At 40.4% G+C, this 27,132-nt stretch overlaps 1 protein-coding gene across 4 annotated transcripts; it reads left to right on the forward strand.

Annotated features, from left to right (window-relative positions):
- Window positions 1-357: 357 nt before the first annotated feature.
- Window positions 358-27,069, forward strand: LOC106586023 (regulator of nonsense transcripts 3A). 4 transcript variants are annotated; one of them, XM_045707405.2, is made up of 11 exons: window positions 358-579; window positions 2,094-2,200; window positions 2,586-2,668; window positions 6,761-6,859; window positions 7,299-7,406; window positions 7,485-7,540; window positions 10,510-10,668; window positions 14,259-14,392; window positions 17,392-17,689; window positions 22,613-22,690; window positions 25,271-27,069. In XM_045707405.2, the coding sequence occupies exons 1-11, from the start codon at window positions 439-441 to the stop codon at window positions 25,436-25,438; spliced, it is 1,431 nt and encodes a 476-aa protein (XP_045563361.1). In that variant the 5' UTR covers window positions 358-438; the 3' UTR covers window positions 25,439-27,069. The 4 variants fall into 4 exon arrangements, with proteins under 4 accessions (XP_045563361.1, XP_014028284.1, XP_014028285.1 ...); XM_014172809.3 differs by having other exon boundaries at window positions 360-579; window positions 2,562-2,668; XM_014172810.3 differs by having other exon boundaries at window positions 361-579; window positions 2,562-2,668; window positions 17,392-17,617; window positions 22,598-22,690.
- Window positions 27,070-27,132: the final 63 nt, after the last annotated feature.

The following is a 27,132-nucleotide window of genomic DNA, read 5'->3' on the forward strand; positions in this document are numbered from 1 at the left end:
GAGTAATAAATTCTGCAGTCAAACTTTTTCATCATGTAAACATTTTTGTCGATATGTGTGCAACAAAGTTCAACTTCCACTAATTATGTCAAGGCAGGAAGCCTAGTTGTTAGAGCGTTGGGCCAGTAACCCGAAAGGTTGCTAGATCGAATTCCTGAGCTGACAAGGTAAAACACTGTCGTTAACCCACTGTTCCTAGACCGTCATTGTAAATAAGAATTTGTTCTTAACTGACTTGACTAGTTAAATAAAAAAAATCGAAGTCGCACTTATTGTATATTAACAACGTATTTTTTTTATAGATATTTTCTCAAACTGATAAATGTGAAGAGCGCACGACATGAACAACACAGCGACACAAGAATCGCGGTACTTGGTTTAGAACTCTCGCGAGGGGACAACGTGACTTCCACTGGAGAGGAAGAGAGATGGAGAGAGATGAGGTCTGAAAAGGACCAAATGCCCAGAGGCAGGGAGAGAAGTGTCGTCGAGATACAATTTAGAGATATTCCGAGGGAACATGACGCCGTCTTTGTCAACTCGAAGCAGAAAGAAGAGAAGAAGGAGGTATTTACTAAGGTAGGCAGAGCGCTGTGATGGCGTGTTTGTTATTGTAGTCGGCCGCAGATATGGACGAGGCAACATAATCGGCACCACAGGCAGCGAACGCGAGAGGTATGCTAAGATACAATTTATGCTTGATCCGAAAATGTTGTCGGTTCTCTTTATGGAGGGTGTGACGCATTTACGGAGCCCCCGGAAGGCACGCAGATGCCAAATTGAGCTATCTGTACTGCATCGCAATGCTCCTACCAAATTTTCTAACGATCTGCATTAGGCGCATGCAATATATGTCAACAACAACATACACTACATGACCAAAAGTATGTTGACACCTGCTGTTGAACAGTTCATTCCAAAATCGAGTTGTTCCTCCCCTTTGCTGTTATAACAGCCTCCACTCTTCTGGGAAGGCTTTCCACTAGATGTTGGAACATTGCTGCGGGGACTTGCTTCCATTTAGCCACAAGAACATTAGTGAAGTCGGGCACTGATGTTGGGCGATTAGGCCTGGCTCGCAGTCGGCTTACCAATTAATCACAAAAGTGTTTGATGGGGTTGAGGTCAGGGCTCTGTGCAGGCCAGTCAAGTTCTTCCTCACCGATCTCAACACACCGTTTCTGTATGGACCTCACTTTGTGCATGGGGGACATTGTCATGCTGAACCAGGAAAGGGCCTTCCCCAAACTGTTGCCACAAAGTTGGAAGCACAGAATCATCTAGAATGTAACTGGAAGTAAGGGGCCTAGCCCAACCATGAAATACAGCCCCAGACCATTTTTCCTCCTCCACCAGACTTTACAGTTGGCACTATGCGTTTGGGCAGGTAGCGTTCTCCTGGTATCTGCCAAACCATAGAAGTCATTTCCAGTTTCCAGGGCAGAAATTTGACTAACTGATTTACTGGAAAGGTGCCATCTGATGACAGTGCCACGTTGAAAGTCACAGAGCTCTTTAGTAAGGCCATAATCCTGCCAATGTTTGTCTATGGCGATTGCATGGCTGTGTGCTTGATTTTATCCACCTGTCAGCAACGAGTGTGGCTGAAATAGCCGATTCCACTAATTTCAAGAGGTGTCCATATACTTTTTTGTAAATGAGAACTTGTTCTCAACTTGCCTATCTGGTTAAATAAAGGTGAAATATAGTGTATCTGATGTTATAGGCCTATGTTTGAACAAAGTAATATGTCTGTTTGCTGTACTATCGTATGCATGTAACGCTACTGTAGCTTATGCTATGTTGATAAGGTGGCCCAAAGAATGCTTACAACACATTGCTCAATTCAATGAACAAAAATACCCACCTGTAAACAAGCACATGCTTGTGTGTTGTAGACTATATTTAGGTCTACCTGTCAAGGCAATGGAATTTGTCTATAACTAGATATGAAAACATCGTCATTATGTAATCAAACAACCAAGACACACAGTACGAATTCAATGATTAGGAGTCTTTGGTGTCTTGCCAATTCTAGTGTAATTTCAACCCACTATTTTGTGTTTGTGCATGTATGTCCTTCTCGGTTCCAGGTAGTAATAAGGCGACTTCCACCCAACCTATCCAAGGACCAGCTGGAAGAACAGCTCAGTCCTCTTCCATCCTTTGACTACTTTGAGTTCTTCCCTGCAGATCAAAGGTGTATATTTAGTAGGCTACTCCATGTGTTGGGACAGGGTGCCTGCACAGATCAGTGTTTTTCTCAGATCTGCATCGTGTGATGCCAACATCATGATATTGACATTACCCACAAATATTAAACAATTGGCTTCACCAAACCTCGGTTTGTAAAGTCCATACCACATTTGCTGTTAAGGCCGATTCAGCCTGAGTGGATGAATTCTAAATGATCTTGCCAAAACAAAGCTAACAAAGCTTTTAGGTTACCACCTAAAATCAGAGTGTATCAGAGAATATGTCATCAACCTTTTAACTCCACATTTTAGATATGCTGCTCTTGATGGAATAGCTTTCTAAAATAACCTGTTAATTCCATGCAGCCTCTACCCACACTTGTTCTCCAGAGCTTACATCAACTTCAAAAACCCAGAGGACATCCTGCTCTTCAGAGACCGCTTTGATGGCTATGTTTTCATTGATAACAAAGGTATATTTTTTTATGTACACTACCGTTCAAAAGTTTGGAGTCACTTACAAATATCTTTGTTTTTTGAAAGAAAAGCAAAACATTTTTGTCCATTAAAATAACAACAAATTGATCAGAAATACAGTGTAGACATTGTTATTAACTTCTCCAGGGCCAGTGGGACGATTTCGTCCCACCTACGTAACAGCCAGTGGAATCCCGTGGCGCGTTATTCAAATACCTTAGAAATGATATTACTTCAATTTCTCAAACATATGACTATTTTACACCATTTTAAAGACACGACTCTCGTTAATCTAAGCACACTGTCCGATTTCAAAAAGGCTTTACAACGAAAGAAAAACATTAGATTATGTCAGCAGAGTACCCTGCCAGAAATAATCAGACACCCATTTTTCAAGCTAGCATATAATGTCACAAAAACCCAGAAGACAGCTAAATGCAGCACTAACCTTTGATGATCTTCATCAGATGACACACCTAGGACATTATGTTATACAATACATGCATGTTTTGTTCATATTTATATCAAAAACCAGCTTTTGACATTAGCATGTGACGTTCAGAACTAGCATACCCCCGCAAACTTCCGGTGAATTTACAAAAAATGTACTAAATTACTCAAGATAAACGTTCACAAAAAGCATAACAATTATTTTAAGAATTATAGATACAGAACTCCTCTATGCATTCGATATGTCCGAATTTAAAATAGCTTTTCGGTGAAAGCACATTTTGCAATATTCTAAGTAGATAGCCCGGCATCACAGGGCTAGCTATTTAGACACCCAGCAAGTTTAGCACTCACCAAAGTCAGATTTACTATAAGAAAAATGTTATTACCTATCCGAAAGGGTAAAGAAGGGTGATGAGCACGACGCATTTCGTGACAAAAAAAAATCTAAATATTCCATTACCGTACTTCGAAGCATGTCAACCGCTTTAAAATCAATTTTTATGCAATTTTTCTCGTAAAAAAGCGATAATATTCCGACCGGGAATCTGCGTTTAGGTAAAAAGACGAAAGAAAATAAAGCATGGGGTCGACTCGTGCACGCGCCTAAGCCCATTGTCCTCTGATCGGCCACTTGCCAAAAGCGCAAATGTGTTTCAGCCAGAGACTGCCTCGATATCATTCAGCTTTTTCCCGGGCTCTGAGAGCCTATGGGAGCCGTAGGAAGTGTCACGTTACAGCAAAGATCCTCAGTCTTCAATAAACAGAGACAAGAAGAACAAGATCTTGTCAGAGAGGGCACTTCCTGTAAGGAATCTTCTCAGGTTTTTGCCTGCCATATGAGTTCTGTTATACTCACAGACACCATTCAAACAGTTTTTAGAAACTTTAGGGTGTTTTCTATCCAAAGCCAATAATTCTATGCATATTCTAGTTACTGGGCAGGAGTAGTAACCAGATTAAATCGGGTACGTTTTTTATCCGGCCGTGTCAATACTGCCCCCTACCCCCAACAGGTTAATGTTGTAAATGACTATTGTAGCTGGAAATGGCTGATTTTTAATGGAATATCTACATAGGCGTACAGAGGCCCATTATCAGCAACCATCACTCCTGTGTTCCAATGGCATGTTGTGTTAGCTAATCCAAGTTTATAATTTTTAACAGGCTAATTGATCATTACAAAACCCTTATGCAAATATGTTAGCACAGTTGAAAAATGTTGTCCTGATTTAAAGAAGCAATAAAACTGGCCTTTTTTAGACTAGTTGAGTATCTGGAGCATCAGCATTTGTGGGTTCGATTACAGGCTCAAAATGTCCAGAAACTAAGAACTTTCTATTGAAACTCGTCATTCTATTCTTGTTCTGAGAAATGGCGACTCCGGGATGCTGGCCTTCTAGGCAGAGTTGCAAAGAAAAAGCCATATCTCAGACTGACCAATAAAAAGAAAAGGTTAAGATGGGCAAAAGAACACAGACACTGGACAGAGGAACTCTGCCTAGAAGGCCAGCATCCCGGAGACGCCTCTTCACTGTTGACATTGAGACTGGTGTTTTTTGCGGGTACTATTTAATGAAGCTGCCAGTTGAGGACTTGTGAGGCGTCTGTTTCTCAAACTAGACACTCTAATGTACTTGTCCTCTTGCTCAGTTGTGCATCGGGGCCTGCCACTCTTCTTCCTATTCTGGAGATTCTCCATCGATCTTGCTTTTTAGTGCAGGACTAGGCTTAATCTGTGTCAGGGAAACCTATCCTAAATATTTCCTATTACCAATGTGTTAGTGCTTAGTAGTTAGTGTTTACACAATGTTTTTGAGCAGATAGTCCTGTGGGTAGAAGTATGGTGCCTTCAGAAAGTATTCAGAACCCTTGACTTTTCCACATTTTGTTATGTTTACAGCCGTATTCTAAAATGTATTAAACAAAAACAATTCCTTAGCAATCTACGCACAATAACCCATAATGACAAAGTGAAAACAGGTTTTTAGAATGTTTTGCTAATGTATGTAAAATAAAAAACAGATACCTTATTTACATAAGTATTCAGACCATTTGCTGTAAGACTTGAAATTGAGCTCAGGTCAATCCTGTTTCCATTGATCATCCTTTAGATGTTTCTATGACTTTATTGGACTCCACCTGTCGTAAATTCAATTGATTGGACATGTTGTGCATGTCAGAGAAAAAACCAAGATAGGATTGTGTCGAGGCACAGATCTGAGAAAGGGTACCAAACATTTCTGCAGCATTGAAAGTTCCCAAGAACACAGTGGCCTCCAACATTCTTAAAATAAAGAAGTTTGGAACCACCAGGACTGGCTGCCCCAAACTGAACAATCGGGGGAGAAAGGCCTTGGTCAGGGAGGTGTACAAGAACCCGATGGTCACTCTGACAGAGCTCTAGAGTTCATCTGTGGAGATGGGAGAACCTTCCAGAAGGACAGCCATCTCTGCAGCACTCCACAAATCTGTCCTTTATGGTAGAGTGGCCAGACGGAAGCCACTCCTCAGTAAATGGCACATGACAGCCACTTGGAGTTTTCCAAAAAGCACCTAAAGACTCTCAGACCATGAGAAACAAAATTCTCTGGTCTGATGAAACCAAGCTTGAACTCTTTGGCCTGAATGCCAAGCATCACATCTGGAGGAAACCTGGCACCATCCCTATGGTGAAGCATGGCGGTGGCAGCACCATGCTTTGGAGATGTTTTGCAGGGGCAGGGACAGGGAGACAAGTCAGGATCGAGGCAAAGATGAACAGAGCAAAGTACAGAGAGATCCTTGATGAAAACATGCTCAAGAGCGCTCATGTTATCAGACTGGGGGCGAAGGTTCACCTTCCAACAGGACAACAACCCTAAGTACACAGCCAAGACAATGCAGGAGTGGCTTCGGAACAAGTCTCTGAATGTCCTTGAGTGGCCCAGCCAGAGCCCGGACTTGAACCCGATCGAACATCTCTGGAGAGACCTGAAAATAGCTGTGCAGCAACACTCCCCATCTAACCTGACAGAGCTTGAGAGGTTCTGCAGAGAAAAATGGGAGAAACTCTCCAAATACAGGTGTGACAAGCTTGTAGTGTCATACCCAAGAAGACTCAAGACTGTAATCACTGCCAAAGGTGCTTCAACAAAGTGCTGAGTAAAAGGGTCTGAATACTTATGTAAATGTGATATTTCAGTTTTTTGTTGTTGTTTTACAAATTGGCAAACATTTCTAAACCTGGTTTTGCTTTGTCATTATGGGGTTTTGTGTGTAGATTGAGAGTGGGGTAAAAAAAAAACGTATCAATTTTAGAATAAGGCTGTAACCTAACAAAATGTGGAAAAAGTCAAGCGGTCTGAATACTTTCCGAAGGCACTGTAAACAGTGGGTCGAAGTATAATGCTGCTGGATATATATAATGCAATAAAACACATCTTCAATGGTCAACGTTCAGTGTTTTCTTGTGATGCTTTTTTTTTTTTTTGTGGTGCTTTATTGCCTGTGTGTGTGTGTGTGTGTGTGTGTGTGTGTAGGCTCTAATCTGTCATGAGACAGGAGGGTGTCACAACCCCAGATGCCATGGTAATGGTTTGATCATTGTGTCAGGTGTTGTCTAGTGATGATCTGTTTCCATGTCAATATTTGCTCAGGCCAGGAGTACCCAGCTGTGGTAGAGTTTGCGCCCTTTCAGAAAGTATCCAAGAAGAAACTCAAAAAGAAAGATGCCAAAGCTGGAAGCATTGAAGAAGGTGGGTGCTGGACCTGTGTATCTTTTAGAAACTATCCAGACATATAGCCTGATTGTTTCTGCATTTAATGTCAACATGTTGGGACTGGCAAACACAGACTGGAACCCATGCTACCCTTTACATTTCTAGTATATGGGTTTTCAGCCCCCTCATTGTACTTTATGCATTTATTCAGCATCTGATAAATAACACAAATATAAAAAAAATCTGGGATGTAGTGAAGGATAAACGCACACAAATGCAGATAACCTTTCTATTTTCTGAATAGAGATACACACCAAATTAGCGTATTTAGCTATGACAACATTACCGCCTGTCATCTGAAGCTTTAACCCTATATTTTACCCCCCTTTTTCTTTACCACTACATCCTTGGTAACAGTGTGACTGATGGACCTCATCCCTCTTCTTGACTCATCCTAATCCTTCTCCCCCCGCAGACCCAGAGTACTGTCGGTTTCTGGAGAACTACTCCTGTGATGAGAAGTCCATGGCCAACCCTGAAACCCTGCTCGGAGAGATCGAGGCCAAGACAAGGGAACTCATAGGTACTAGGATCAATCAATCAACCAATAAGTCAGGCATTCAATCAATCTGACTTTGCATTATATGTGATTTAATTTCAGCCAAAAGAACAACACCTCTTCTGGAGTACATCAAGAATAAGAAACTTGAGAAGCAGGTAAGAGCAATGTAACAGTGAAAAATAATGTGTTTATATACAGTGCTTCCTCAATTAAAAGTTGCGTCATACCACGGTAAAGCCAATTTATGCTTGATCCGAAAATGTGGTCGGAGGCGCCGTATGGATGGTATGACGCAATTACGGAGTCATAGAGAGGCCAAATTGAGCTCCGTACCACATCGCTGTGCACCTCTCAAATTTTGTAACAATACGGAGGGCTCTATATAGCTCCGCATTGACATAATTGGTTGACGGTAGGTGAGGGCCGGAGGTCCTGTACAAACTACAAACTCACTTCCTTGACAATTAATAATGTTCTGTACTATGTATTATGTTATGTTTCATGTGGACCTCAGGAAGAGTAGCTGATGCTTTTGCAGCGGCTAATGGGGAGCCTAATCAATTCCAAAACTTCCAAAAGTATGTTTGCTCTGACTTCTGCGGAGGCCACATCAGAGTAAATGCTGTGTGGCCAATGCAGACGTCGGATTGACCATGCAGCGCCTTTTACAGTGCTTGCCGTTAATGCTCCTTTTTAGATCACCATGACATGCAATTTAGGAATACACTTCATGATTAAAATTGAATTATATATTTCATTGTAGACCGATAGGAAGAAAAAAAGGAAGATCAAGCAAGCTGAGTCCCGATATGGACAGAATTTTGTATGAAATATTTGGATGGTTATAGGCCGAAATCTGATTTGTTTCTATTCAAATGTGACTCGTTCCATTATATCCTGGCCTTTATTTACGAACATTTTAGTTGTAGCCGGTTCTCCTATTCACAGCACTGTATGCGTTTTGACTGACAGCCATTATAAACTTCAGCACTGTGTGACAAGAAGATGCTCCTATCTCTCCCGCTAATTAGGATACTTTTGTATATTTGTTGTGTAAATGAGGGAGGGATATTCTGTAAATCGAGATGCCACCAAATGTTTATTTCTATTGTTATCTATTCGGTAACATTCCATAAACCTATTCATTCAGAAGGTCAAAATCAATAGGCACACTTCGCTCGCTCCTATCCTCGCTCAGATGACTGACCGCAGCATTTAACGGTAGCCTAAACTGTGGCACAAATTGGGGTTTTAACACCTTGCCGAGTTATTGGTCGTGTGAATGTTTCTGTCCGAGAGTCTCTCCTCTAGCACTATAGAGTCTTGCAAAAATACAGCTTCGTAGTGAATTACCATGAATAAAAATAAAGAACTGTCTCGTCAGCCCAAAAATCAGTTGGCGGGTGGTCCTGGAGTTGAGCGAGAAAAGAAGAAAATAAAAAGGATACTTGTGCCTTACAGCCCATTATATAAACAAAGAGTGGGTGCTTGTGGAGCGGGAGCTATTGATCACAGAGTGGGACAGTTCCCAGCACAAAACTGCAGATAACAGCTATTGTGAAAGAAGGATGTTGTTGATTTCCTCTATCGCTTCAAAGAGGCCACACTCGCCGTTGAGGCAGGCAAACAGCCTACTCTTCACCTGGTAATTGTGTGGTTCCAAAGGGCAAAGTGTCACCTACAGCTGGATAGGCCTACAGTATATCTTATATATTTTATTTATTTATTATCAACTGAAAACATTCATCCATAATTCTACCAAGCCTACAAGCGTTTTGGCTCGAGAAGAAGTTTTGGCTCAACTTACAATACAACAATGCAGTAAATACATTGATCATCTCAGCAACCTTTTACCCATGGTCATGGAGTGGAAGTGCAACTCAAACTTAGTTCAAATGCAGTTGAAATAAACTTCAGTATTTTAAAACATTGACATTAAGATGTTGATGAACAAATACTGTAGATCAGGGGTGTTAAACTCATTCCATGGAGGACCTAGTGTCTGCTGGTTTTGGGTTTTTCCTTTCAATTAAGACCTAGACAACCAGGTGAGGGGAATTCTTTACTAATTAGTGACCTTAATTCATAAAATCAAAGGGAGCCTTGACTAAGTAAACAATACATAAACTGCAACATGTTGGCTAAAGGAATTGCATTCAAGAATAAATGCAAATGTTTTTAATCTTAAAACAGATAAAACATTATTTTTGTATTTGTTGTGTTTACACTGTTCCAAATAGTAAAAAAAAAAAGATTGTTCACCTGTTTGATACAAGTCCCTAAAAATAGAAATTAACTCGGTATCATATCAATAGACCCTTGACGCCATGACAATGTATTTCAAAATAACAGAATATCATGTTTTGAGTTTTATTTACCCATGCTTAGTAGCCGAGGCTATATGGCTGCACCATCAATTTATTAATTTAGGAGTCATCACTCACGTATTTTCAGTCAAACACAGCAACAGATATTTTAAGACTATAATGGAATATAACATTACATTTTTGTTGGTCTTACAATAAAAGCATTAGTGTAACAACAGTTATAGTAAGTAATAGGCTACAGTCCACTTACAGCTTCTTCTGACAAAGTAGAAACAAAAAAATAGGTATCTTTTTCTGGGTGTGCACGTGGGACAGAGGAAGAGCAATTCTTATACATTTCTATTTAACCTTTATTTAACTGCCTACCAGGGAGCTGTGGGTTAACTGCCTTGTTCAGGGGCAGAACTACAGATTTTTACCTTGTCAGCTCGGGATTTGATCCAGCAACCTTTCAGTTACTGGCCCAACGCTCTAACCACTAGGCTACCTGCCACCCTAAATGCAATCACCCTCTTCTTCTTCATCCTCATCATTCACTTTATTTGAATTCAAGAGGCAATTATCAGTTTCTATCACCCATTCATCAATGCACATCATTCAGTGAGAAGAGAGACACATTAGCACCTTGGTACCAGCGCTTTACTCCGAACCCAAAAGCATAATCAGTGTTCTAGCTCCCCCTTGCGGTGATGCAAAGTGCCACCATCTACCGCAGTGCTCTACAGCATAAACTCAAAACTTTTAATTTAGGAACCACTGTAGATTAACTCTCACTATGAGATGCCATTTTTCTGCAGAGGATAAGAGAGGAAAAGAGAGAGGAGCGCCGACGCAGGGAGATGGAGAAGAAACGCCAGAGGGAGGAGGAGAAAAGGAAGCGGAGGGAGGAGGAGAGACGCAAACGCAAGGAGGCGGATAAACTGAAGAAGCTGTCGGAGAAGGAGATCAAGATAAAGGTGGTCACTGGTTCTGTTGAAACTAAGTTCAAATCAAAGAACATTTTGAGTAGTATATGCACATTCACTAAATTCAAGCGTTTAGGAAGCCCTCTGTGTGCTGGGTTTTGTTAGTCTTAAGTATTAGTTAGTAAACTTGGGACCCAGAGTTAAATCTGGAATCAGCAGGAAAAATAATAACAAATCTCCCTCCCAGCCCGTTTAGGTAAAAAACTGAGGGATGGGGCTGGAGAAATGTAATTACTCTCAAATTTATAGTGCTAAGGATGACCAAAATTTGAGTTTTAGCCATATTTTGAGGCTATATAGTGTTTGTGTACATTTACTTTGTTTACAAACATTGGAGTAAAACAAACATATACAGTTGAATTCGGAAGTTTACATACACTTAGGTTGGAGTCATTGAATCTTGTTCTTCAACCACTCCACAAATTAGGACATCTACCAATTTTTCCAACAATTGTTTACAGACAGATAATTTCACTTATAATTCACTGTATCACAATTCCAGTGGGTTAGAAGTTTACATATACTAAGTTGACTGTGCCTTTAAACAGCTTGGAAAATTCCAGAAAATTATGTCATGGCTTTAGAAGCTTCTGATAAGCTAATTGACATCATTTGAGTCAATTGGAGGTGTACCTGTGGATGTATTTCAAGGCCTACCTTCAAATTCAGTGCCTCTTTGCTTGACATCATGGGAAAATCAAAAGAAATCAGCCCAGACCTCAGAAAAAAAATTGTAGACGTCCACAAGTCTGGTTCATCCTTGAGAGCAATTCCCAAATGCCTGAAGGTACCACGTTCATCTGTACAAACAATAGTACGCAAGTATAAACACCATGGGACCACGCAGCTGTCATACCGCTCAGGAAGGAGACGAGTTGTCTCCTAGAGATGAACGTACTTTGGTGCGAAAAGTGCAAGTCAATCCCAGAACAACAGCAAAGGACCTTGTGAAGATGCTGGAGGAAACAGGTACAAAAGTATCTATATCCACAGTAAAACAAGTCCTAAATCGACATAACCTGAAAGGCCGCTCAGCAAGGAAGAAGCCACTGCTCCAAAACCGCCATAAAAAAGGCAGACTACGGTTTGCAACTGCACATGGGGACAAAGATCATACTTTTTGGAGAATTGTCCTCTGGTCTGATGAAACAAAAATACAACTGTTTGGCTATAATGACCATCGTTATGCTTGGAAGAAAAAGGGGGAGGCTTGCAAGCCAAAGAACACCATCCCAACCATGAAGCACGGGGGTGGCCACATCATGTTGTGGGGGTGCTTTGCTGCAGGAGGAACTGGTGCACTTCGAAATAGATGGCATCATGAGGGAGGAAAATTATGTGGATATATTGAAGCAGCATCTCAAGACATCAGTCAGGAAGTTAACCTGTTAGGGCTAGGGGGCAGTATTGACACGGCTGGATAAAAAAACATACCCGATTTAATCTGGTTACCACTCCTACCCAGTAACTAGAATATGCATATACTTATTACATATGGATAGAAAACACCCTAAATTTTCTAAAACTGTTTGAATGGTGTCTGTGAGTATAACAGAACTCATTTGGCAGGCAAAACCCTGAGACATTTTCTGACAGGAAGTGGATACCTGATGTGTTGTATTACCTTTAAACCTATCCCATTGAAAAACACAGGGGCTGAGGAATATTTTGGCACTTCCTATTGCTTCCACTAGATGTCACCAGCCTTTACAAAGTGTTTTGAGTCTTCTGGAGGGAGATCTGACCGAACAAGAGCTATGGAACGATGATGGCCCATTAGACACCTGGCGCGCGAGTTCATGTTGGGTACCCTCGTTCCAATACGTTATAAAAGAGTATGCATTCGTCCACCTTGAATATTATTCATGTTCTGGTTAAAAAAGGCCCTAATGATTTATGCTATACAACGTTTGACATGTTTGAACGAACGTAAATATATTTTTTCCCCTCGTTCATGACGAGAAGTCCGGCTGGCTTAGATCATGTGCTAACAAGACGGAGATTTTTGGACATAAATGATGAGCTTTTTTGAACAAAACTACATTCGTTATGGACCTGTGATACCTGGAAGTGACATCTGATGAAGAGAATCAAAGGTAATGGATTATTTACATAGTATTTTCGATTTTAGATCTCCCCAACATGACGTCTAGTCTGTATCGCAACGCGTATTTTTCTGGGCGCAGTGCTCAGATTATTGTAAAGTGTGATTTCCCAGTAAGGTTATTTTTAAATCTGGCAAGTTGATTGCCTTCAAGAGATGTAAATCTATAATTCTTTAAATGACAATATAATATTTTACCAATGTTTTCTAATTTTAATTATTTAATTTGTGACGCTGACTTGACTGCCGGTTATTGGAGGGAAACGATTTCCTCAACATCAATGCCATAGTAAAACGCTGTTTTTGGATATAAATATGAACTTGATAGAACTAAAAATGCATGCATTGTCTAACATAATGTCCTAGGAGTGTCATCTGATGGAGATTGTAAAAGGTTAGTGCATCATTTTAGCTGGTTTTATGGTTTTGGTGACCCTGTCTTTGAATTGACAAAACATTACACACAACTCTTGTAAATGTACTGTCCTAACATACTCTAAATTTATGCTTTCGCCGTAAAACCTTTTTGAAATCGTAAAACGTGGTTAGATTAAGGAGATGTTTATCTTTCAAAGGGTGTAAAATAGTTGTATGTTTGAAAAATTTGAATTTTGACATTTATTCGGATTCAAATTTGCCGCTCTTGAAATGCACCTGCTGTTGATGGAGTGCACCACGGGTGGCACGCTAGCGTCCCACCTAGCCCATAGAGGTTAAAGCTTGGTCGCAAATGGGTCTTCCAAATGAACAATGACCCCAAGCATACCACCAAAGTTGTGGCAAAATGGCATAATGACAACAAAGTCAAGGTATTGGAGTGGCCATCACAAAGCCCTAACCTCAATCATATAGAAAATGTATTGGCAGAACTGAAAGTGTGTGCGAGCAAGGAAGCCTACAAACCTGACTCAGTTACACCAGCTCTGTCAGGAGGAATGGGCCAAAATTCACCCAACTTATTGTGGGAAGCTTGTGGAAGGCTACCCGAAAAGTTTGACCCAAGTTAAACAATTTAAAGGCAATGCTACCAAATACTAATTGAGTGTATGTAAACTTCTGACCCACTGGGAATGTGATGAAAGAAATAATAGCTGAAATAAATAATTCTCTCTACTATTCTGACATTTCACATTATTAAAATAAAGTGGTGATAGTAACTGACGTAAAACAGGGACTTTTTACTAGGATTAAATGTCAGGAATTGTGAAAAACGGAGTTTAAATGTATTTGGCTAGGGTGTATGTAAAGTTCTGACTTCAACTGCAGTTTGGGTTCTGATTGTGTAGGAGAGTTGAATTAAGCTCATGAGGCATTTTTAAGGGATTCTTCAAGAATCAATTATAAATTATAAGTCAAAAAAGGTATGTAGCAACTGGCCATTTAAGGCTTTGACGAAAGAATAGATAGTTAGTGACTGTGTTTTGCTAATAACTGTTAGTAGTTTTTGGGTAGTAAGTGTGTTTTGGGCTTGCCTCAGCTCCTAAAGAAGAGTGACCGGGACGATGACATGGACTCTGACAGGCTCAAGGACAAAGGGGACAGTGGGGATACGGAGAGGGCCAAGTGGGACAAACCCAGTGGACAAATGAAGTTCAAGGAAGCCAAGGACAAGTAAGTACCTTTTTTAAGTGCACTATTCATGTAGATTTTTTTTAAATATATTTTTGATTCTAGTCTCCGATGCTTTGTTTTTCTCGGTTATGACAAACCAAAATTGGAGTTAGCTAGTGGTGGGATGTTTTCTATGCCTTAAGCCCTTTTCTCAACAACTGCATTGCAATCTTTTCATCCGAATTTACCAAAAATACAGATTCAGATTTTGACGCACTAAAACCATTCACACAAAATGTGATGCATATTTCCTTCCACTTTTCCCAAACAATTCGTATAATATCACCAACGCTGCTGTGGCCATTCTCAGTAGCAATATGCTATTCATAGTAGTTACGGAGGATGCAGTAATGAGAAATAATACACTACTGGAAAAACAATATGCGACTGAAAATATTAGGATAGGCTATTCATCTATAGGATGGATCATGACTAAATATGATATTATTGGCTACGTTTCATTCAGTGGCACATTTTAATAAGCGAGGAAACGCAAAACTGGCACCTGTCATCATTCCTCACACATACAGTATGCTGACCATCATGATGCTTGCTGCCTACAGTTTTCTTTCTATCTGATTAAAGAGATGAAGTCCAGACAGGCTAGGTCAGTTTAATAAAATAATCTGAATGGAGATAAAGAATGAATGAACTCATAGCCTACACTCACACCCACTAACCCACCTAAAAGGACCCACCAATCAAAGCCTCCTGCAGAGCATCTCACTCAGACACAAGCAAATCAAATTTCTCCATTAACAAACAATATAATTTCTGTTGGATATCAAAAACTAGTCTACATTATAGAATAGTGCTCAATCAATGAAGCCTATCATTAAAATTGATGTAGAGACAGCGGTGATATAGGCTGTATGAAGATAACATTGACAACCATTAGAAAATACACATGCACGCAACCTTTCCATAGCCTAATGATCAGCCATTTTTTTTTAAGCAATGTGTGGTTATTTTGACACTTCGTTTTAACTTGAGTGCTTTATCTAAATCTGTGCAACCACTTATTGATTAGGTTAAACTCCGACGGATTTTGTCTGTCTTTGCTTTTAGAACAGGTGATCGCCCAGATTCACTTTAGTAGGTCAATTAAAAAAAGAAATATATGCTATACGAATGATTCAATAATATATTATTATGCCCTTGCACATAGACTCGGTACTGGTGCCATATCTCTCTCTATCTCTCTCTATCTTTTCTCTCTGAATTGTTGGGAAGGGCCTGTAAGTAAGCATTTAATTAATGTCTAACTTACATGCTGACCAAACTGGACACGTTGATTTTGTTCACCCACACCAGAAGCGATCAGGACACACAGGTTGAAATATCAAAACAAACTCTGAACCAATTATATTTATTTGGGGACAGGTCAAAAATCATTAAACATTTACTTGCTGTTGCTAGCTAATTTGTCCTGGTATGAATGTATTCAACTGAAATGTGTCTTCCGCATTTAACCCAACCCCTATATAAACATGGGGTTGTTATTTTACCTGAAATCCACAAGGTCCTCAACTCCGACAATTAATCCACAGATAAAACGGTAAACCGAATTTGTTTCTCGTCACCTCTCCTCCTTCCTTACGGCTTATTTTACTTTATATGGCAGTTGGCAACCAACTTTACAGCAACCTACTGGAGTGTGCACCTAAGTTCATCTTTCAATCACCCATGTGGGTATATGCTCCTAAAAACCAATGAGGAGATGGGAGACGCCGGACTTGCAGGACGTTGAGCGTCACAAATATAACCCATTTCTATTTTAGCGCCTGGCCATGTCAGCGAGCGGTGTGGGTGCAATGATTGAATAACATGTATGTGTACATTTATTTTGCGACGTGAGCGGTGTGGTCAGCATGTTACACATCTCTCGGTCTTCCTTACTATTCCCTTCATGCGCAATTCATGCATCTCTGCTGGCAACTCGACTTTCTCTTCCCCCTCTCTCTAGCGCTTGAATGGGCAACCTATATTGACAATGAACAGCAATATAGTTTGAAACTTATTTCAAGCCTAGGCCTATTCGAGGAGACAAGCATAGATCGATCCTCTTGGCTACAGCATTGGCAATGAACTGGCAGGGAAGTTTGAATGGCGAGAGGAACGTGTAGCTAGTGTGATGTGATCACATTGGCTATTGATACATTGCATCAGTGCAGCAATGTTAATGTCAAAAAACAGGCAGGGAAATGTATTTATTTATTCATTCATTCATTCATTCACAGAACGAAACCCACAGACCTGTCAGTGTCAGTGTCCCAGATAACAATTTCAGCTTAGGTTGGCTGACAAGTTCACGCAAATGATTTGTGCGCATCAATGTGGCCGGAACAGTCAGATAGCTATCAAAAATGAAAAGGTCTGCCATGTCGGGAATCAATGGTGGCTCATTTCAGCTAGTTTTATCTTGTTCTTGACACCATGTCTTGTTTTGACTGATTTCACGTCATTGCTAAAATTCGCTAGCTAGCTAACCAACAACTGTAACGATCTATTTGAGAGACAAGTGCTCATTGTGCAAATGTATTTATGTTTTCCATAAACATTTGGAGATTAAATATAGTTTACATATTGTCAACAATCTAAGCCAACTGTCTGTTTTGCCCCATAGTTGTAAGCAAAAATCTATCCAGTTCTGAATAAATAATTGACGGATTGCAGTAGGACAATACTTTTGTTTTATTGTTCTTGTTTTATTTAATTGCACCAAAGAAAACAAGTGATAGACAACAATACAGATAAAAAAAAACAAGACATGCTCGTATAATTCTTTTTTCGTCCGAATCACAGACTTGGTGAGAAAGGGCCTTTTTACTTTGAGCGAAACTTCCTTATCACAGTGGGATGCCGACTTTGGCATGACCCACCTACAACCTTACCTTTTACAAAACAAATGTTTCTATTCAGGGCCAAGGTCTTAAACTGATACCACAACCCTCCAGTGTGATAACCATTCTAACTGTTCTTCCCTTTCCTGCAACTAGGGGTCAGATAGATGGCGATAAGGGAGAACATGGCCGCAGGCAGAGAGACAAAGACCACAGAGGAAGAGACGAGGAGAGGAAACGACAGCGCCACCACTATGAGTTTGACAAGTTCATACGGCGCAAGGAGGAGACCAAGTGGGGCAAAGGCTACTGCCAGGACCGGGCCAAGAAAGATGGCCACCACCACGGCTCCTACTCCTACTGCCCCAGTACGGGCGACAAGGTGGGTAAGGAGGACAGGGAGGGCATTGGCGCTAGCAGGAAGGACTGCACCTGGAACAAGGTGAGCGACAAGGTGAGCAAGAGAGGGTCTGGTGTTGGGGTAGGTTTTTTTTTTTTGTGGTTCATTTTTATTGAAAGAACATTGGTAATGTACAGTAGGTTACGTTTTACATTACAGTGCCCCTATTCCTGTACGTACACTGTAAAAAGTATTGTTGCAAGGTTGGATTCGTTTGGACTTAAGTATTTTTAAGTTAACAAAGGTTTTTTTACTTTCTTGTGATATGTTCTGTTTTTTACGATATAACCCCACTGTCATGATGTTGGCCTGTTGGGGGAGGTTTATGACCCCCATAAATACCTTTCCCCTTTTCTCTCTCTCTACTTTATAGAGTTGACTCTTGTAAAGCCTTTGTAACATAGAGAGTCTGGTAACGTCGAAAGGTGGGAAACGGTAATCCAACCAGTTGAAAATATGCATTGGTACTTAATGAATATGATCTCAGATCAGTTGTTGTCTGAGACATTACTACTAATGACAGGATGACATAAACTGTATCTTGGAAAGTCGACACATTCTAGTTATCAGATTCACATGGAATTGTTGTGCAATTTAAATGTTTAAATATGAAACTATTTGTGAGAAGATGAAATGTAATTTTAGCTTCTTAAATGAGAGAACGGTTTGTCATAGAGAAACTCTTCTCACTCAGAGTCCCCGCCCAAGTGAACAGACTTTGGTTGTAAACTATGAAACATGTCCTTCTTTCACCACTATATAAACCCGTTGCCGAAAATGCAACTTTCTGTTCCGATCACGGTCCTACGTTAAAAGGGCTCAGATAATAACGTAACGAAATTAGTATCGTGTTCAATGTGAAGGTGACGATCGACACACCGAAAGGATGAATTTCGACTATACCAGCCAGAATATAGCACGAGCTTAAAAGTATGGCAACTTGGTATGAACTTTGAACTCTTATTCACTCCAGAAGTGATACCTCCTAGCCGTTGAGTTAGCAGCAGCCGCTGTAAACGTGGGCTAGGAAAGGACGGACAACGTATCCAGTCTAACACACACAACGATACTACAACGTATCCAATTTACCACCAGAGACATTCTTCAGAGGACAAGGGATCCCTGCTGGGCAAACCGGCATTCCATCTATGACCAACCTATTGAAGCGCAGCTCAGAGTTAATATTCCTTGCATTTTCTTTTTCCAAATGGGCGGTTATTTAGAATGCATAAGATTCTGTATTTACGATAGCATAGCTTCTCCCTTTGCTACTCAGTCTTCCCGCTCTTTCATTCAAAACCCAACCCCCCTCTCTTTGTGTAACCAGCTGTAATATCTGTCCCGTCCGCTCGGGACGTTTTCCTTTATGACATAATTTGTAATCATTGTATGATCCATTCTGTGTAGATGTCATTTTGTGTGATTTTATTTAGGTATTTAGTAAATAAATAATTAAACCAAATTTTGTATTGCTGATTCAACTTGTTAGCCAGGGTTCGTGAAGATGTACAACTTTCAGATGTGACTGAATATATTGACTGCTACTGATGTAAAAGATTACTAGGTCTTTAAGAGTTTATTCGGAAGATAACAGCTCTATAAACATTATTTCGTGGTGCCCTGACTTTGTAGTTAATTACATTTACCTGATTAGCTTAATCAGGTAATATTAATTACAGAGAAATGATTTTATAGAATAGCATGTCATATCACTTTATCCGGCATAGCCGAAGACACGACACCACCGTATAGTGATTCCTCTTTTAAAAGTTGCGAGCTTACACCGCGGGACTTAGAGGTACCCAGCGTCACGGCTTCATTGCTCCAGACCACCACAAGGGGTAGTTAGAGCACTCATTATGCATTTGGGTCCCTAGATTTTTATATGACCAATCATATCGTGGTTATATCGTAAAAAACAGAACATATCACAAGAATGTAAAACAACCTTTTTTTTTTTTTTTTTTTTACTTAAATACTTAAAGTCCAAAAGAATCCAACCTTGCAACAATACTTTTTACGGTGTACATACAGGAATAATTTGTTGCAGGTTTCGAACCCTCAACATTCTAGCCCGAAGACCAGCACGCTATCGACTGTGCCCAAATGTATTAATTGGGGTTGGGGCTGATTGTGGCTAAAAACACTGTCAATTGGAATCTTTAACTTGGTAAGGGAAAAGTATTATTATTAGTTTTTCACAAGCATAGCAGGATGGCCTATTAGCTGAACAATAGACTATTCAACCTTTACTAAAGAATTGTCTAATAGCCGAGCTAGGGAGGAGGGTGTTTCAAACCAAGCTCAAGTTGGGGGGGGGGGGGGGTTCACATTTTCAGGACTATCTAGAAAAAGCAGCGGAGATGCGCAAAAGGTTTCTAAGAGGAGGCTATTCTCCACAATGTGCATGAAACTCTTAATTTGGCATTGGGGAAACCACGACAATGAACTGCTACAAAAAAGACCCGCTAAAGAACACTCTAATGTTCACAACTACATATACTTTGAACACGCAAAAAGTGGGAGATGCGGTCAAGAAACACTGGCATGTTTTATTTACACGATAAATTGGTCCATGCCAACTGCCAGCCACAAAAGAAAATCAGCCAGAATGTTTTGGGATTTTCACCCTCCAGACATTATTTCCTAAAGGTCTTAATTATGCAATGCCTATGTATGTTATGTTGTAAATTTCAACATGAATTATGCCCCTATTTCAGATTACTCTGACGTTTTACTTACACTGGACCCAATGATTTATGAAAACTTGCTTGGTAGGTCGATGTCCTCATTGTGGTTTTACAGACGTGTTTAATACGTTTTATGTACACACTTTATTTGAATATTTATGATGTGGTGTGGCTAGGTCTACATAAGGGTGCTAATTTAAAAAAACTCATAAAAGCTCTGACGAAGGCTTTGAGGCCGATACGTAAAGCTTATTAAAGATCAGTGATACGGTCAAAGGCAGTGTGCGGGTTCCTTCTTCTTTTTCCTCATCTTATCCGGCTGTGCACCTGCAAAAAAGATAGCTCAGATGTGCGAGTGCCAAACAACAAGAGGGCTTAATTGGAGTCTATTTCTTTGGAGCCTAGACCTATATAAAATAATTTAGCCTACCTCAGCCAGTTATAGGCTTTATTAGGCCTACTTACAATTGCAACTGGTCAAAAATGTAGCATCCTACATAGAACAATCATCAAAAGGAAAAAGTCTGCACGTTTGAACAGAAACATAAAAGAAAAACTCTGCACGTTCGAACAAACAATGTAACTAAAAATAAAGCGCACATTTGTAATTCCCAAACTCTAAAAGTAATTGAAAAGGTAGATACAAATTATGTATGACATTGTGGTTACAATAAAGAATGTAGCCCATCATGCAAATGATTCCTATTAGCAGGACAATATACTTTTTATAGCCCGACTACTGCTGTGAAAGTCCCTCAACTTGCAATGTATTCGATGCTTAAGTACTCTAAAGTGTTACATTTCTAACTCAAAACAGCATTTCTTCATCAACATCTTTATGCTTTCGTTAATCTTCTTGATCTTCTTCCTTTTTCTGTAGCAATTTTGAGCAAATTGCTGAAGGGCCACGGTTGATTCTTCTGTGAAGCTGACATTATTGAATGTCTTGCCAGCTTTGATCCATGCCTGGGCCTGCAGGACGCAAAGTTCTTTGTTTGTCAGACGAATCATTGGGTCAACTACAAAACAAGCAAACACACATGGTTAATGTTCTGAGAATTAAAAAAATTATATATATATATATATATAATTTTAATCAAATTAATCCCATATATATATGGCGTCACAATCCATGCCAGGCACACCTGTGACCTCTGACAGGCAGAGTCAACATATATTACGTGGCGGATTCGTCAGGTTTTCGGTTCACCCTGACATTTCCATTCCTCTTCTGACAACAGAACTTGACCAACTGCTCACCAGGCACAGCAAGGGCCGCCATTATGCTTTTCTGCTATTCCAAGGATGTGTAACCGAAGAGAGATACCACGAGTGGGCACAGAATACATAGCCGCTGTGGTTACAACTTTGTTCCAATATTTCTGTAAATCAGTGATATTTTTTCCCCTTAGTAATTCGTTATGGATCCATAACTAAATCAACATCTGCATTTTGAAAGTTTTTTTAAATAATTATTTTATTAACGAAATGTGTTTGTTTATTAGGCTACTGTGCAGTCTACAATACATACTGTAGTTAACATGGGACTCTTTCAAAATGCAGATGTTGATTTAGTTATGGATCCATAACGAATTACTATAGGAATAAATATCACCTATTTACATAAATATTTACATAAGTTGTCTAATGAAGGCAAACAATTTAGAATCCTCCAATCCTGTAGCCTACTCCCAACCATCATGTTGTACATCGCCGTATTTTCCATCCTAACGGAAACCCTGAGGGTTTCGTTTTTCTCTGAATAGAAACACCATAATATTAATCAAATGAATCCCATATTCTATGTTATTACAGGAAAGGTTTTAAAATCTCTGGTAATGCCAATACGGAATACTATCAAATGCTTCTCAAAGATGCCCTCTGGTGGTCAAACTAGCAATAACTTGCAGTAACAGAAAAAATGGCTGAGAATTAAATGACGTGCCACAGAATGCTGCGGCAGCACGCAAAGTGTGCCACAGTATGACGTGACTTTTAAAGGAGGAACCACTGAACACATTTCCAGCTGTTTGTCATGCAGCATGTATACCCAAGTCTGTGTTTCGTCAGCTGTGAAGACAGTGTTATACTGTTACAGTGCAGTGGAGACATTTTTATTTCAATACAACTTTATTGTGCATGAGATGATTTACATCATAAGATGATCGTATGTACTGTCATCCTACATCGTGTTGAAAACAGTGAAAATTACAGTACATATGCACTACACATAAGAACATTACATATCTACACGTTACTCCTATTGATCCAGGCTCGTGTCTCTCAGTCTGTGTTAGCCCATCAGGACAGAGGGACGTCCCAGTCAGAGGGGCCACACCAGATAGGAGGGGCTCTGCCAAACAAGGTACAGTCAGCTATCCTTTCTACTACCAGCTTCCACTACCAAGGTACAGCTACAGCTAGGCTTTCTACATGTGGGATGAGGGGGGGGGGGGGGGGGTTGCACTTTTGGGAGTAATTTATTGCACCAGGCAAGCTCAATTAAAAGCCCATAAAGAAAGACAAAATACTTTTTAAACCCAGGTCATCTGGGGCATCTGCGTGTACAGCATCTAACATCTAACAATATGCTTTTGATGTAATTTGGAGCAAAAAAGTACCATGCTGCCGAACTGAACCATACTTTACAGGTTAGCTAGATTCATATCCCTGAGCATTTATGCCAAATTGTATCACTGAGTCAAACAGATCAAGAGAGATAAACGTGCCCATTATAGCACCACCGTGTGGTCGCTCTCAATGTGCTTGCATATTTTGAGTCTTGACCTGGAACATATTGTGTTGAGACCTTTATCCATAGATGCTATATATTACATTTAGTCTAGATCAGTCCAGTGGTTCCGGAGTAGATGTCATTTAAGTGTTTTTCACAAAATTCTAAATGGCAGAAAATCCATTATGGTGGACCTTACAGGTTCATGAGGCAAATTTGTTCCTTATGAGGAGAGGGACCTATGTACCAAATTATGGAGTGAAGGGCGTGACCTTTTTAAAGGTTGCATTTTCAATTGCTTGTTGTAGCGTCACCATGTGGCTAATGGCATTGCATCAGCGGGAGTGGCCCATGGCCATTTACCATCATGCAACTTTCTTTCTTCCTAGGCCTTATCTCATGGGAATTTGTTGGTTTTTTTTTCACCAAATTTGCAGAATTGGTATAATAATAATGACGAGAAGAAATACAAAAATGGTTTCACCAGCTTCACTGCTTGAACCCGTAATAATCAACGGCAACAAATACAATAGGATTTCACCAGCTTAGGTGCTGAACCCATAATAATAATAATAATAATAATAATAAACTCAGCAAAAAAAGACACGACCCTGTCTTAAAAAGATAATAGGTAAAAATCCAAATAGATCTTCATTGTTAATGGTTTAAACACTTTCTCATGCTTGTTCAATGAATCATAAACAATTAATGACCTTTCCACAGGTGCATGTTCATTAAGACACTAACAGCTTACAGACGGTAGGCAATTAAGGTCACAGTTATGAAAACTTAGGACACTAAAGAGGCCTTTCTACTGACTCTGAAAAACGCCAAAAGAAAGATGCCCAGGGTCCCTGCTCATCTGCGTGAACGTGCCTTAGGCATGCTGCAAGGAGGCATGAGGACTGCAGATGTGGCTAGGGCAATAAATTGCAATGTCCGTACTGTGAGACGCCTAAAACAGCGCTACAGGGAGACAGGACGGACAGCTGATCGTCCTCGCAGTGGCAGACTGTAACAACACCTGCACAGGATTGGTACAACCGAACATCACCCCTGCGGGACCGGTACAGGATGGCAACAACAACTGCCCGAGTTACATCAGGAATGCACAATCCCTCCATTAGCTTTGACTGTCCGCAATAGGCTGAGAGAGGCTGGACTGAGGGCTTGTAGGCCTGTTGTAAGGCAGGTCCTCACCAGACATCACGGCAACAATGTCGCCTATGGGTGCAAACCCACTGTTGCTGGATCAGACAGGACTGGGAAAAAGTGCTCTTCACTGACGAGTCACGGTTTTGTGTCACCAGGGGTGGTGGTCGGATTCGCGTTTATTTTCGAAGGAATGAGCGTTACACCGAGGCCTGTACTCTGGAGCGGGATCAATTTGGAGGTGCAGGGTCCGTCATGGTCTTGGGTGGTGTGTCACAGTATCATCGGACTGAGCTTGTTGTTATTGCAGGCAATCTCAACGCTGTGCGTTACAGGGAAGACATCCTCCTCCCTCATGTGGTACCCTTCCTGCAGGCTGATCCTGACATGACCCTCCATTATGACAATGCCACCAGCCATACTGCTCGTTCTGTGCGTGATTTCCTGCAAGATAGGAATGTCAGTGTTCTGCCGTGGCCAGCGAAGAGCCCGGATCTCAATCCCATTGAGCATGTCTGGGACCTGTTGGATCGGAGGGTGAGGGCTAGGGCCATTCCCCCCAGAAATGTCCGGGAACTTGCAGGTGCCTTGGTGGAAGAGTGGGGTGACATCTCACATCAAGTACTGGCAAATCTGGTGCAGTCCATGAGGAGGAGTTGCACTGCAGTACTTAATGAAGCTGGTGGAAACACCAGATACTGACTGTTGATTTTTGCCCCCCCCCCCCCCCCCCCCCAGATCTAGGCACAAAACTCTGACATTATCAGAATCTTACAGTAAACATCTATTAGACAGGTTTCATTTTCTGTCCTCTGTCAGAATGAACATTATTCACTTACTGTAAATAGCCCTCTTAGGGATGATTTCCCGGACAAAGATTAAGCCTAGTCCAGGATTAAAAGCGCTCTCAATGTAGAATCTCCATTGAAATAGCTTTTTTTTGTCCAGAACTAGGCTCAATGTGTGTCCAGGAAAACAACTGATTGTTTAGCAGCCATTTTGCGTTGTGAACCAGATTGTCGCTTTTCTCTCCCGTGTTCCTACCTCCTCTCCATACAGGACCGACCGGCCATGCAGCTCTACCAACCTGGCACTCGCAAATGCATGGGCTCAGCGAGCAAAGGTTACGAGCTCCCCAGCGGCCAGTCGCCAGAACACGTTGCGGCAGATCACTGCTATGAGGCCATCGCCATGGGAACAGGCTCGGAAAAGAGTAGTGAAGATTAGTCCAGTCCGTAGTCCGCTCTGATATTCCTTTCACATTCTTGATGCGTATTGGGCTGCCAGATTGTAGGTTTGTGCATTACTAAACAACACGGCTTTGGGGTTGATGGAGCTGCACTCACAGGTCACATCATTTGAACTTTCCGACACTTCTGCATCAAAACCTTTGCGCAAATAATGTGAAAGGCTTTTAAGATTGGCCCGCCCCGACAGGAGGAAGAGGGTAACAAAAATCAAACATTCCCAGAACATAATGGAAACATTTTCATTGTGTTCCCTTTTGGTTGTATACTGTACATCACAAGAGAATGTTCTCTAAGCATGATGGGACCGAAGTTATAGACATTTACATTTACGTCATTTAGCAGATGCTCTTATCCAGAGCGACTTACAACTTGGTGCATTCACCTTATGATATCCAGTGGAAGATGTTTGTTTCTTACCTGTGTGTTATTCCCATGTTGTGTCACCCTTGGGTAATGACCTCCATTCATGATGCTTTTTTTTTTTTACACTATATGTACAGTTGTTTCATGACAGGATACTTCATCCGTGGTGTTTACACGTCTGGTACATTCACTCATTTCAGAAACCACTGCCTGATAACAGTTATATATACATATATATTATAGTTATATTTTGTATATTCCACATGAGACATTGTGTCATTGTTTTAATGAGAGTGTACCTGAGGCAGCACATTATAAGCCAGTTTCCCGGACACAGATTACGCCTAGTCCTGGAATAAAAAGCATGGTCAAGGGAGAAGCTTTTTAGTCCAGGGCTAAAATGTATCTGTGTAATGTAATCTTCCCTTATGTGTCTGTCTCTACTAAGGAATACCTCATCAAGTGAGATCATATTTATAAGCCTTTTTAGTGATTCCATTTGACTGGGATGTTTTTCAAAGAAAGTCTATAGATTTTATCACAAATAAATTATATGAAGTAGTGAGAATTATATTTAAGATATTCAAAATGTATTTGCAGTGTTGGATGTAGAACCTTTAGAATATATTAAGCAAATAATTGTGTGTGCGTATGTGCATGTGTGTTTCAGCGTTTGAGTGTGTGATAGGAGATGAGGAAAATGTTTAGGTTGTCAACAATATGCTTTGTCAATTGTTCCCTTGTGTAATGTGACTTATGAAAATCCTTACATCGTGTTTCTAGTTGTCATAGACAGTAGCTTTTTGTGTTAGGAAACATAAGGTGACGTGAACTGTCTTATAAAGCAGTATTTCACACTTGAGCCAAGAAGAACATAATTATTCATCATGGATTTAGGGCCCAGAGTTTTTCCTGGTCAGGTTACATGATCAACAAAAACTCCTGCCACTTAAATGTCATGATGAAAAGGAGGCAAAATAACATTAAAGGTGCTGAGTTTGATGCTGTTGAAAGTCTCTACATTTTCTAAACTGTTTGCACGGTTTTCTACCAAATTGTGAACTGTTGGATTCAGCTGATGCCTGAACTGCAGTATGTTATGCTATAGATATGTGTAACATGCCTTAGATATTTTTTGCACATGACAGTAAAATCACATTCTTGTTAAGACACTTTCCTTCTGTTTTGTTAGTTTTCATGAAGAGATTTGAAAAAAAAGTTAAATAAAACTATCCAATAGAGGTTTCCTGTTTCTCGTTTGAATTAATAATTTTTCTATTTGGAAAAAAAAGGATGTCCACTTCTTTA

The sequence above is a fragment of the Salmo salar genome, chromosome 25 (assembly GCF_965601325.2).
Source record: "Salmo salar chromosome 25, fSalSal1, whole genome shotgun sequence".
Lineage (NCBI taxonomy): Eukaryota > Metazoa > Chordata > Actinopteri > Salmoniformes > Salmonidae > Salmo > Salmo salar.

Coding starts and splice junctions, on each gene's coding strand:
- LOC106586023 (XM_014172809.3), top strand. CDS start 439: ATGAGGTCTGAAAAGGACCAAATGCCCAGAGGCAGGGAGAGAAGTGTC. Junction 7,407..7,484: donor CAAGACAAGGGAACTCATAG/GTACTAGGATCA, acceptor ATTTAATTTCAG/CCAAAAGAACAACACCTCTT. Junction 17,690..22,612: donor GGAACAAGGTGAGCGACAAG/GTGAGCAAGAGA, acceptor CGTGTCTCTCAG/TCTGTGTTAGCCCATCAGGA.